Source organism: Choloepus didactylus, chromosome 7, assembly GCF_015220235.1.
Source record: "Choloepus didactylus isolate mChoDid1 chromosome 7, mChoDid1.pri, whole genome shotgun sequence".
In the NCBI taxonomy this organism is placed as follows: domain Eukaryota; kingdom Metazoa; phylum Chordata; class Mammalia; order Pilosa; family Megalonychidae; genus Choloepus; species Choloepus didactylus.
This window is the reverse complement of record NC_051313.1, coordinates 97,406,678-97,420,940: the sequence shown is the minus strand read 5'-3', so window position 1 is coordinate 97,420,940 and position 14,263 is coordinate 97,406,678. Positions and strand designations below refer to the sequence as shown.

The 14,263-nt window shown below is 36.9% G+C and overlaps 1 protein-coding gene across 2 annotated transcripts in view; it reads left to right on the top strand.

Moving 5' to 3' along the window:
* Positions 1-14,263, top strand: part of LRRC1 (leucine rich repeat containing 1) — a 138,055-nt gene that overhangs the window by 32,386 nt on the left and 91,406 nt on the right. For both annotated transcript variants that reach the window (XM_037843813.1, XM_037843812.1), the window contains exon 2: positions 8,638-8,755. In XM_037843813.1, coding sequence (XP_037699741.1) covers positions 8,638-8,755 — 118 coding nt within the window. The remainder of the gene's footprint in view (positions 1-8,637; positions 8,756-14,263) is intronic.

Here is a 14,263-nt window from a genome sequence, read left to right as displayed (position 1 = left end):
AGGTTCTCAGTAAAGTAATGCTGTCCTGGTCAATCTTGTTTTAATAAAAGTTTCTCTTCTCCAAAACGTTGCAATAACCACTGCCAGCCTTATCCACTCTTCTAATCATAGCACAATAAATAAAGTATTCCTCATTTCATCGTTTCAAAGTGATTCACCCCTGAGTTATTCTAATTATGGGATACCCTTGGGCAGTTACATGTTGGTTGAGGATCATTAACCTTGACAGCTTGATAATGTGCGAAGGCACCTTGAAAAAGTTAAAAGATATTAGCAATGAGAGGGGATAAAATTATTAGTGGAAGGCAGAAGACAGAAAAATTGGAAAGAGTTATTTTGTGCACAGCAGATGTAAAGAAAGCATCTTTATTATAAATGCTCAAGTATACATGCTAAAACTCAGTGGGAAACTAATTTGCTTCTTTGAAATTTGGTTTCCCTGTGACTTTTTAGGGGCATGTAAGGAAAGGAGTTAGCACCCTTTTCTTCATTGGGTAAGAATGTGCCAGTGAAACATGCTGAGATTAAAAAATTATATTTTGGAGCAGGATGGAATTTACTCTGTCCAATAGGCAAGGAAATACAATCTAAATGTATTTCTCCTTGTTTCAGATTGTAGAGGAAATGGTTCGTTTTATTGAGGGATTAAGCCATTTATGTCATTTCATTTATATTTTATGCTATCTGGAGCAGTGGTATATGGATATAAGCTTTCTACGTTGTGAATCAGCATTTCAAATTCTTTAGTATTTGTGACTCATTTTGATTGCATTCTACATCTACCTGGAAATTGTTCAGCATTATAAAAAAATGTGAATTGTCAGTTGAATAGACAATGTGGTCTTTTTTGAGTTTCCACAAGACTACTTGGGATACCTCCTGATTTCACGCCAAAACTAAACCAAGCCTTTTTTATTTATATGTGCTTTTGCTGTTTCTTATTACTAACTTGTATCAAATTCTGTCTACTGCTTTCCCTGACTATTTCTGTTTTCTTCTTGCCCAAGCCTTTATCAGGATGTTTGTTACTTCTCCATGCCCAGGATCCTCTAGAAGTTGATTCATTTTCTTATCTGTCTGGATTCTTTTCTTTTCATGTTTCTATTTGCCTGGATTGCTTGGCAGCAATGTCAGTTATGTGCTTTCACTTGCAGGTTTCATTAGCATGCTCTTTTCTTCCCCTTTCAACTCATTAATGAAGATGGAATATAGCAAGGGCATAATTTAGTAGTTATCCTTCTCCTAGCATAAATATTTTGCTTTTCCCTCCCAGATGACTTTGTTTCATATTTATGCCAATTAGACATAGTTTTACAAGTGGGTTTTGGTTTTTCAGATATGTGCTCTGTGACCCTCCAATATGTTCCAATTTTAGAGTTTTTCTTAAAGAATATTACTGATGTACAGTGTCAGCAAAGCCATGTAATGCTGCTGAACCTCAATTTCCTTATCTTTTAACTGGAGATTAAAACAACTTGGCCTCGCTGATGGGTATAGGGATGTGATTAAAGAAAAGTATACATGTATACTTTTTATGTCTTCTGTTTTTTCAGTCTTCTGTTCATAAAAGGAGTACTTTTTTCATTGACCACCGTCTGTCAGTACCATGCATTTTTAAGTTTTATTGAGATATAATTCACCTAAGACACAATTCACCCATTTGAAGTGCAAAATTCAGTGTTTTTTAGTATATTCAGAATTGTGCGACCATCACCACCATCAATTTTAGAACACTTTCATAACCCCAAATGAAACCCCATACCCATGAGCAATCATGTCCCATTTCCTAGACAACTGCTAATCTACTTTCCATAATTTTATGCATTTTTAACCTTCTGCTTATAATAGTGAGTCTAATAGGATTTGCTTTTTTTCTATAATTTTTAGAACTAAAAAGAGTCCTTAAATCATTTAACACTAATTTTTTACATAAGGAAGCAGAGAAGTCAAGTGATTCACCCAAGAACATTCTCCTTCCACACCTCTTTACCAAAACACACTGGTCACACTTTTGGGGAAAAAACATGTTTTATTTAACACTTATTTAATTAATAATTCTTACTTTTGAGTGTTTGTTAAAATTCTTTCGAATTCAGATTCAGAGTTTTTGAATTTTCTGCTTCAACCAAACTGATCCTTTTACTATTCTGTAAATATTTCTTTGGCTTTTCCTTTTGTCTATAATCTTCTCATGAGGCAAAAACCCTACCTTAGCCAAAGTTTATTCAATATATTATTATGTTTTCTATTTTAATTTTCTTTAGAAAAATCATTACTCTGTAACCAACATAGAATTTTCTAGCATAATCAATCCATTTTTGAATATGCATTCTTCTGTGGCCTACCTGAGGCTCCTACCTCATTTTTTGGTAGATTATTTAATCTCTCAAATTTCTTCCATCCCATTCCTCTTTTCAGTGTGATTTTTGCTGCTCCTTCCAGTCACAAGTGTAGGCTGTTTCTCCAGTTCCTTTAATCTGGGCTGGCTTTGTGACTTGCTTTGACCAACAGAACGTGGCAGAAATGACATCATGCAAATTTCGAGGCCTAGTCTCCAAGAGTCCTTGTATCCTCCGCATTTGCATTTTTTGAATGCTCTGCTGAGAACTCCATGTAAGGAAGCCACTCTGGTCTAATGGAGGACAAGAGGCCTTGTGGAAAACAGAGGCGCCCCAGCTGACAGCTGGCATCACCTGCCAGACACGAGTGAGGCATGGATTTTCCAGCCTGTTTCAGTGTCACTGGTGAGCCCAGGTGAAAGCAGCAGAGGGGCTGCCCAGCTAATCCATACAATTGTGAGAAAATAAAGACATAAACAAAAACACATTGTTTTGAGTCACTACATTTGGAGTGGTTATGCAACAAAAGCTGATACATATAGGTATCAGCACTGTGGAAAAGTTGAGATGATTAAAGCATGTAATCCATGTAAAATCCTTAGCTCACTGCCAAGTATAGAGAATCCCTTAAAGTTTAACTGCTATATCATTGTAAATGGTATTGTTGCCCATTGCGTGCTCTTCTTGGTGTAATCCTCTCCCTCACACCTAGTGGTAACCACTAACTGATTTTTGAGTAATCACTTCTTTGCTCTTCTTTATAGTTTTAACCATCTCTGTGTGAATCTCTAAATCAAATAGTTTAATTTGGCTATTTTTTCAATGTTATAATGGAATAGTATTTATTCTATTGGGTCTGGCTTCATTTTCTCAACATAATTTTTAAGCTTCATATTATGCTTTCATTTTCATTGCTGTATATAATTTCATTGTTAAGAATACACTGCTATTTATTTATTAGGTTTATTATTGATTGGTTGGTTATTTACAGTTTGGGACAATTACAAACAATCTGTTAGGCACATTCTCGTATATGTATTCCCTCATAAAGTTATGCATGAGGTTTTTACTTGTTTGTTTTCTTAAAGGTGTATACCTAGGAGTAGAATTTCTAGGTTACGAGGTCACAGTCACTTTTTGCAAGTCTCATGGGAAAGAACAATACCAGATGATACAAAAAGACATATACCTTATTAAGTGTCTATCTTACCTTGAGATTAGAACCATTGGTGTACCCTGTCTTTACAGGCTATTGACCAAAAAAGCAGTCCAGGTCAGCGATGACAGAGGAAGGGATGAGATGTGAGTTATGTAGGATGGAAAAGGGTCAGTATTTAGTTGAAGGGTAAGAATGCCTCCAGAAGGGAAATCTGTGAGTAAATGTGCTGTTTATTATGTTTCATAGTCAAATAATTTTTCAGGAGTTCATAATCTTCTTTACAATATTGTCCTTCAGGTGGCTCTGTGACAATGTATGTGTGTATGTGTGTGTCTGCAATGTGTATTTTAATGTTCTCTCTACATCATGGTGGAGGAATTTGGATAACTAGGGGACAGTTGGTAAATCCTTGGCCATATCATAATAAAAAGGGCATAACTCTTATAGGACTGAGATTTCCTATGTCCGTTCCTAAGAAGAAGGGAGGTACTACACTCTACTAAAAAAGAAGGAAAAAGAATCTTGTCAGAAATGGAGAATGAGAAAAACATTTTGTTCAGCCAAATTAAAGACTGTATCTACTAAAAAGAAAAGGGTGCCTATAAGAAGACTGTGATGTAACATAACAGGCCAAAGCAATTTGGGTTTCTTTGCATATAATTGTACAAAATGTGCTCTCAGTGTGCCAGTGTGCTATAATCAAACATGATATAGTTGAAGAATGGTGTCTGTGTGTTCCTTCACATGGTTGCTCTGTGCTGGGGCACGCTGCCAAGAAAGTTACACGAATTGTTCTTCCTGTGCCCTGGCTAATGTCAAGGGAAGGAAGAAGTGCATATGGCTTGTTGAGGCTTTATCCTAACTACCTGAAAAAGTTGAAAATTTGAGGATTTAATAAAGTGTTAGTGGCAATGTGTCCATTTTATAAAAAATAGTTAATTAAAAATACTTGAATGCCATATTAAGATCAAATCAGGATCATGAGGGAAGGACTGAGGAATTAATATTTTCTTAGAATCATGTCATATAGAGTTGTTTTTACATCTGGTATGTGTCTCCCAAGTTGAATAAACTAGTGTATGTGACAGGCTGTATTTGAGGATGCTTTTAACATGCAGAACAAAACCTTAAATTTGCTAGCTTTTATCATTTCTGTTGGATGTGGGAATTTGTAGGCTATCGTTTATCATTTCCACAGACGTAAAAACTAACTTATGATTCACTGTAGATCTAAGTACTTTATTGACTTGATTTCTTGTATTATTTCAGAATGATCTCTGAAAGTATGGAATTGGTGATGGTTTTTGTGCTTTTGCTGTTATGCCTTTCCTGGAAAACAAAGTGAGCTTTTCATGCTTGAGTAAACACATTGATGTATTATCAAACTGTCAGACTCTTTGAACAATTGGCATAAGCTCAATTATTCAAATATGTGACTCTTTTGAATGGCTTTTGTGTCAGCTAATGCTTTAGTACAACCAGCATAAAGAAATTTCAGTACTTTTCCTTAAGAATTTAATCTTCAACTGCATGATTAAAGAAATCCGAAGGATTAGTCCTTTTGTTGAGCACTTTGTTCATTATCATATATAGCTAATTGGTAGCACTCATTTGCTCGGATTTATAGTACATTTTACTTTAAAATACCTTTCCCTTTTGTTTTTAAAAAAAGCAATTAAAAAAATTGTTCATGCCTTATTCCTTTCACCTAATGCAGCCATGTTTTTCCTATGTTCCCTCCCTGTCTATTCACATTAGCACATGTTTTCTTACATAATGTACCTGTAATTTTGTTTTCTTTTTCAGTTTAGTAAAACTTTTTTCAAGTTCTGTGGTCTTTATAATAATCATTTCTATTACTTGTCTCATAAGGAACTATTTAATCACGTTAATCATTTCCCTTATTTAACATGTATGTTTTCCAGTTTTTCATTTTTACTAATAATGTTGCAGTTGCTGAAATTTGTGCGTTGTAATTTATTTTTCTTATCTTCAATTATATTACTAGGACAGGTGCTGGGAAGTATTATTAGTATGTCAGTGGACGTGAAAACTTTTTGTAGTTTATGTTTTGTCCAGTTGCTTTCCAAAAGACAGTGCCACTTGCCCTGTCACCAACAATGTGTGATTGTGCCCGTTTTACTGCAGTTTTGCCTGAAGTACCATTAAATTCCCCCTAATTTAAGAGGCCTAACATGATACCTCATTATTGTTTTGATTTGCATTTACTTGACTATGACATGGTTGTTCAGTTTCCATTTTTGTTTACTGTTTTCACCAATGTATTTCTTCTTGTGTGATTGTATTCCCCTTTACCAATTAAAAAAAGATATAGGCTGTTAAAAAGTTAGTCCTACAAAATTATCATTTGAAACATCCTGCAATCTTAGTAGATACTTTTTCTTTTATTTAATTTCTATTTTTATTAAAGTAATATGTGCAAATAAAACCTAATAAACTGCATAGTGTGACAGTGAAGAACAGCAGCCTCTTGCCCTCCTCTTCCTCACTCCAGTTTCTGATCCTTGAGAAACTCCGGCTCTTTGTTGTTTTATTTGCCTTTGCCTCTGTATTACTAGATGATCTATTTTTACAGCTAGATTTTTTTTTTTTTTCTTCACTTTACAGTGATCTCTTGATTTCCTCCTATGGAAGATGATGTTTAGCTCATACACACACAGTTTCTTTCTCATTGTCCCAATAGTGACATAACGTAAATTTTGATTTATCAATATGTAGGTGTTACAGTATCATGACTGTAATTATTGTTCATAACCAAGTCTTATGATTATATCTTCTTGTATTTCATGTTTTTCATGGCATTAATAATTCTCTTCTTTTTTTGCTTGCTTTGTTTTCCCTATTCCCATTACTAATTAATTGCTAAACATTCTGACCGACTTGTAAATCTCTTGATTCTTTCAGACATGCCAGATAATCTCTCAGATGAGTTTTACCCCCTCTCCCCTCCACACCAAAACTTCTCTCTGGGACCCTTCATGTTCTTTCTCCAGTGTGGACTGGCTGTCTCATGACCTGCTGCTGGCTGACATCTTGGAATTCCCTTCACTATTTATTTTGGGAATTTCCTTTGTGTCTCTTGATTTTGTTGCTAATTCTGTTGCCTGGACCCCAGATCCTCCCCCTTTTTAATTTACTTCCTGATTTTGAAGGATTCTTAAGAAAGGTTCAAGGAAGGAAATTTTTTTGAGACATCGCACGTCTGAAAAATCTTTATTTTGTCATCATACTTGATTGATAGTTTGGCTGGGTATGTAATTTTAGTTTGGGAATAACGTTTTCTTAGAATTTTGAAGGAATTGCTCTATCGCCTTCTTACTTTCAAGGCTGTTGTTTCCAGTGCCACTTTGATTCCCAGATGACCTTTCATCTCCCTCAGCCCCTCTGGAAGCCTTTAGAGTCTTTTTACTTTTGCAGTTCGGAAATTTTATAATAAGTCTTGGCGTGCATCGTTTTTAATTCGTTTTGTTGGTCACTTGGCCCTTTCAAACTGGGAATGTATATTCTGCAGTTCCCTGTGTTTTCTCTCTTTGGAATCCCTATTAGTTGAATGTTGTACCATGTGGACTGGTCCTGTAATCATTCTATCTTTTTTCCCCCATTTTTCCATCTCCTTGCCTTTTCATTCTACCTTCTGAGAGATTGTTAACTTTTTAAAAAATCTCTTTTGTTAGAGTCTCTTTTGTTGGTGCTACAATATTTTTAAATTTCTAGGTGCTTATTTCTTATTTGAATCTTGCTTTCTATGGCATCATGTTGCTTCCTTCATCTTATTTCTTTAAGGGTAATAATTATATTTTTTTCTGGTTGATGAAGTTTTTTTCTTACTCCCTGCATTGTATTTGTTTCTTTTGATGTGTGCCTGCACATGTGTCCATGAGTACTCTTTCTCTGTCTTGTATGTTAGGGGTTTTCCTCAAGTTTCTGGAGAACTTTAGCTCTGTTTAAATTCAAGATGGAGGCACTTGTGGGGGAAAAAAAAAAGATGATTGGAGGCTCTGTGTGCATGGGTGAGACCTGTAACCTGGGGCTTCTGTACAGGGTTACTGGTATCTGTTGGTGCTTGGGGAGCCTGGCTGCAGGGAGCAGGGTGGTGGGGTCTCAGTATTCAGACTTTGACTTAGTCTCCCCATTTTTAGTAGGGTGCGTCACCCCAATCCACAGGTGTGCTTAGCTGTTCTTGGAGTCCAGAGCTTCTCTGGGTCATCCTTTCTATAGAGAAAATTTCTAGACTTTTGCTTGGCGATGCATGATAGAGAAAAGGATATGGGGATATAAGTAACTATTCTTTATATAAATTTTTAACTAGGTCTCCTCTCTTCAGAGATACCTGGACCTCATTTTTTATTGGCTACTCACCCTTACAGACTTCAGTTTCAGCTATGTTTTGTTTCTTTTGTCAGTTACCCACGTCCATCTGTTTTGTAGCTTCTAGGACTTGGTACACATTTAGTTTGCTTTTTGTCCCCTCTCATTTTTAACTGTCTCCATAGGTGGATTTTATATTGTTATATGTATAACCATCGCTCTTTAAATTCCTTTACTTTTTTTTTTTTTTTTTAGTACAGATGTGGGGGAAAATGTCATGTGCTCAATCTGTCATGGTGAATGAAAGTATCCAGTGTATACTCTTCTTAGGTCAAAAATAATTCTTTTCTTTTCCACACATTTTTGGGATATTGTATTTTCTGGTGCATAAAAATTCCTTTTAAAAATGTCTTTTGAAAGATTTTATTCTGATTGTCACGTATATTTATTTAACATTGCAGAGGTAACATCAATCTCCATAAGTAGAAAATGTGACCCCCTACTGGATAGTTTAAACTAGTAGTCACGATACTCATTGAATTGGCTCATTAATTTATTAAAGCCTTTTATTTTGAAATAAATGTAGATTCCAGGAAGTTGCAAAAATAATACAGAGAGATCCTTTGTACCCAGTATCTCTTGATGGTAACATCTTACATTGCAGTGACGAGCCCTATATCAGAACCAGGAAATTGAACTGGTACAGTCCTCATTGATTTTTAAAAGGCATATTGTTTTACATTTCATATTGATCAAAAGTTTATGTTTGCAAATAATGTGAGATCTGTGTGAACCTATTTTGTCTTTCAGCAATTTTTCCAGCTAGTCAAATTACGAAAGCTTGGGCTTAGTGATAATGAAATTCAGCGGCTCCCTCCAGAAATAGCAAACTTCATGCAGTTGGTGGAACTTGATGTGTCTCGAAATGGTAAGAAAATGATTACACTTGTGTTGTCCATTTGTCTCTTCTGACACTGGAGCATTTTTAGTAAATATTGCTGGATAAATGTTGTTAGAGATGCTTTTCCTGATGATTATGGGAAAGCTATGCATAAATTTTTGGGTGAAATTAATATGATACTCTTCCATTTTTAAATAGTTAAATCAATGTAGATACACATGAGAAAAATTTTACAACAAAATTTTTTAAAAGACAACTTTCTGAAAATAGGTTCATTCTCATTCACAGAGCTATAAAATTGGCTGGGAAATTTACTGAAAATGAAGTTGAGGGCTGGTGATATGGTTATTTGTCCCAGTGCATGGATACTGCTGGAAACTAGGGGAAACCTGCCCTGGGGAAGGCTTGGTTTTTCTTGGCCATAGCTGAGTTGCCTGCTCTGCTCTGGTGAGCATCTCTCTCCTTGCAGGGAACAGACCTACTTGCAGTTCAGGGATGTTCTGTCATTTTTTTTTTTTTTTTAATATTTATTTTATTGAGATGTATTCACATACCACACAGTCATACAAAACAAATTGTACATTCGATTGTTCACAGTACCATTACATAGTTGTACATTCATCACTAAAATCAATCCCTGACATCTTCTTTACCACACAGACAAAAATAACAAGAATAATAATTAAAGTGAAAAAAGAGCAATTAAAGTAAAAAAGAACACTGGGTGCCTTTGTCTGTTTGTTTGTTTGTTTCCTTCCCCTATTTTTCTACTCATCCATCCATAAACTAGACAAAGGGGAGTGTGATCCTTATGGCTTTCCCAATCCCATTGTCCCCCCTCAGAAGCTACATTTTTATACAATTGTCTTCAAGATTCATGGGCTCTGGGTTGTAGTTTGATAGTTTCAGGTATCTACCACCAGCTACCCCAATTCATTGGAACTTAAAAAGGGTTGTCTATATTGTGCGTAAGAGTGCCCACCAGAGTGACCTCTCGGCTCCTTTTGGTATTTCTCTGCCACTGAAGCTTATTTCATTTTCTTTCACATCCCCCTTTTGGTCAAGAAGATGTTCTCCGTCCCACGATGCCGGGTCTACATTCCTCCCCAGGACTCATATTCCACGTTGCCAGGGAGATGAGATTCACTCCCCTGGGTGTCTGATCCCACGTAGTGGGGAGGGCAGTGATTTCACCTTTCAAGTTGGCTTAGCTAGAGAGAGAGGGCCACATCTGAGCAACAAAGAGGCATTTGGGAGGAGGCTCTTAGGCACAGTTATAGGGAAGCCCAGCCTCTCCTTAGCAGCAACAGTCTTCCCAAGGGCAAATCCCATAGTGGAGGGCTCAACCCATCAAACCACCAGTCCCCTATGTCTGTGGGCATGTTAGCAACCATCGAGGTAGGGCAGGCCAATACCCCTGCATTCTCCACAGGCTCCACAAGGGGGCTCTGCATATTTTTTCCTTGTTTTTTTTTTAAAAAAAAACTTATTTTTTTTCTAAATCAACTGTATGAAAAATAAAAAAATTAAAAAAAAAAAAGAAAATTAAAAAAAAAAAAAAACATACAATGAAAGAACATTTCAAAGAGACCATAACAAGGGAGTAAGAAAAGGACAAGTAACCTAAGATAACTGCTTTACTTCCAACATGTTCCTACTCTACCCCAAGAAAGTAACCTAATATAGCAACACCTCCGTGAACCTGCTCCCACCACACCCATCAGAAACCAACAGACCACAGTCCCTCCTGGGCATTCCCAGAACACCAAATTTACCCACAATAGCTTATCTGTTCTTCTTGGATTATTGTTCCCCCTTCCTTAATTGCTCTTTATTGCTAGTTCCCCTACATTCTACATTATAAACCATTTGTTTTACATTTTTCAAAGTTCACATTAGTGGACTCTCTTTTTGTGCCTGGCTTATTTCGCTCAGCATTATGTCTTCAGGGTTCATCCATGTTGTCATATGTTTCATGAGATTGTTCCTTCTTACTGCCGCGTAGTATTCCATCGTGTGTATATACCACATTTTCTTTATCCACTCATCTGTTGAAGGACATTTGGGTTGTTTCCATCTCTTGGCAATTGTGAGTAATGCTGCTATGAACATTGGTGTGCAGATATCTGTTCGTGTCACTGCTTTCCGATCTTCTGGGTATATACTGAGAAGTGCAATCACTGGATCAAAGGGTATCTCTATATCTAGTTTTCTAAGGAACTGCCAGAATGACTTCCAGAGTGGCTGAACCATTATACAGTCCCACCAACAATGAATAAGAGTTCCAATTTCTCCACATCCCCTCCAGCATTTGTAGTTTCCTGTTTGTTTAATGGCAGCCATTCTAATTGGTGTGAGATGGTATCTCATTGCGGTGTTAATTTGCATCTCTCTAATAGCTAGTGAAGCTGAACATTTTTTCATGTGTTTCTTGGCCATTTGTATTTCCTCTTCAGAGAACTGTCTTTTCATATCTTTTGCCCATTTTATAATTGGGCTGTCTGTACTATTGTCATTGAGTTGTAGGATTTCTTTATTTATGCAAGATATCAGTCTTTTGTCAGATACATGGTTTCCAAAATTTTTTCCCATTGAGTTGGCTGCCTCTTTACCTTTTTGAGAAATTCCTTTGAGGTGCAGAAACTTCTAAGCTTGAGGAGTTCCCATTTATCTATTTTTTCTTTTGTTGCTTCTGCTTTGGGTGTAAAATCTAGGAAGTGGCCGCCTAATACAAGGTCTTGAAGATGTTTTCCTATATTATCTTCTAGGAGTTTTATGGTACTTTCTTTTATATTGAGATCTTTGGTCCATTTTGAGTTAATTTTTGTGTAGGGTGTGAGGTAGGGGTCCTCTCATTCTTTTGGATATGGATATCTAACTCTCCCAGCCCCATTTGTTGAAAAGACCATTATGACCCAGTTCAGTGACTTTGGGGGCCTTATCAAAGATCAGTGAGCCATAGATCTGGGGGTCTATCTCCGAATTCTCAGTTCGATTCCATTGATCTATATGTCTATCTTTGTGCCAGTACCATGCTGTTTTGACAACTGTGGCTTTATAATAAGCTTCAAAGTCAGGGAGTGTAAGTCCTCCCACTTCGTTTTTCTTTTTTAGAGTGTCTTTAGCAATTCGAGGCATCTTCCCTTTCCAAATAAATTTGATACCTAGCTTTTCCAAGTCTGCAAAGTAGGTTGTTGGAATTTTGATTGGGATTGCATTGAATCTGTAGATGAGTTTGGGTAGAATTGACATCTTAATGACATTTAGCCTTCCTATCCATGAACATGGAATATTTTTCCATCTTTTAAGGTCCCCTTCTATTTCTTTTAATAGAGTTATGTAGTTTTCTTTGTATAGGTCTTTTACTTCTTTGGTTATTGTGCCAGTTTGAATGTATTGTGTCCCCCAAATGCCATTATCTTTGATGTAATCTTGTGTGGGCAGACGTTATCAGTGTTGATTAGATTGTAATTCTTTGAGTGTTTCTTTGGAATGTGCCCCACCCAGCTGTGGGTGATGACTCTGATTGGATAATTTCCATGGAGGTGTTGCTCCGCCCATTCAGGGTGGGTCTGAATTGATCAGTGGAGCCATATAAATGAGCTGACATAACAGAAGGAACTCAGTGCAGCTGTGAGTGACATTTTGAGGAGGAGCTACAGCCAAGAGGGATACTCTGAAGAAAGCACAGGAGCTGCAGATGAGAGACAGTTTGAAAACGGCCGTTGAAAGCAGACTCTTGCTCTGGAGAACCTAAGAGAGGACAAATACCCCAAGTGTAACTAAGAGTGACATTCTTGAGGAAATGCAGCCTAGAGAGGAACATCCTGGGAGAAAGCCATTTTGAAACCAGAACTTTGGAGCAGACGCCAGCCACATGCCTTCCCAGCTAACAGAGGTTTTCCGGACACCATTGGCCATCCTCCGGTGAAGGTACCTGATTGCTGATGCATAAACCTTGGACACTTTATGGCCTTAAGACTGTAACTGTGTAACCAAATAAACCCCCTTTTATAAAAGCCAATCCGTTTCTGGTGTTTTGCATTCCAGCAGCATTAGCAAACTAGAACAGTTATGTTCTGTCATTTTTTTAATTTATTTAGAATTAGTCCTGTCCACTTCAGTTTGTGTGGTGTATTTGTCAGTTTATTTTGATTTCTAGATTTCACTATTATATTGCCCTCCCCCGACTTTTGGAACATTTTGCTAAGGTATTTATATTGTGTTTATCCTTTCCCTTTTTCATGGGTATTCTGGTTTAACCCTATGTTTTATAATCCTTGGTGCACTCCCTGAGCAGGCTAGTATCCCTGCTTGTTATTGCATATTTGTTTATTTACATCGGTTAAATAATACTCTGGTATAATTTCCTCACGATAGACCCAAATATAGTCTAAATTATTTATAAAACGAATAATCCTTTTATTTCTTCCATATTACATAGTTGTTTTGCTTTATTTTCTGTTTTGTTTTTGCTTTCCCCACAAAATCTGTAAGTTTCTTTTTATTGAACTTCAGGTCTGGGTCTTTCAGAATGCCCAGATACGGCATTCTTCTGTGGATCATCGTTTCACTGTAGGAACAATGTTCCGGTTTGCTAATGCTGCCGTTATGCCAAATATCAGAAATGGATTGGCTTCTGTAAAGGCGGTTCATTTGGTTACAGATTTACAGTCCTAAGGCCATAAAGGTGTCCAAACTAAGGCAGCAACAAGAGGATAGCTTCACTGAAGAGAGGCCAATGGGGTCTGGAACACATCTGTTAGCTGGGAAGGCACGTGGCTGGTGTCTGCTGGTCCCTTGCTCCCACGTTGCATTGCTTTCAGCTTACGATTCCAGTGGCTTTCTCTCTAAGCATCTGCGAGTGCTCTCTTAGCTTCTCTGGGGCAAAGTCTGGGCTTCATCTCTTAGCTTGGCATCTCCAAATGTCCTTCTGTCTGCATCTCCAGGTGTCTCCAAGCATCAATGTCTGTGTCTGCTCTTAAGCACTCTTAAGTACTCCAATGAACTAGCCAAGACTCACCCTGAATGGGCAAAGCCCACAACTCCATGGAAATATTTTTTTTTTTTCATTTTTATTGAGATTGTTCAGATACCATACAATTATCCAAAGATCCAAAGTGTACAATCACTTGCCCCTGGGTACCCTCATACAGCTGTGCATCCATCACACTTAATTTTTGTTCAACTTTTAGAAACTTTTCATTACTCCAGACAAGAAATAAAGTGAAAGATGAAAAAAGAAAAAAAGAAAAGGAAACTAATCCTCCCCTATCCCTAACCAACCCCCCTCAATTATTGACTTGTAGTATTGATATAGTAAATTTGTTACTATTTATGAAAAAATGTTGAAATACTGCTAACTGTAGTATATAGTTTGTAATAGGTATATAGTTCTTCCCTATATGCCCCTCTATTATTAACTTCTAATTGTATTGTCATACATTTGTTCTGGTTCATGGAAGCAATTTCTAGTATTTGTACAGTTGATCATGGACATTGCCCACCATAGGATTCAGTTTTACACATTCCCAT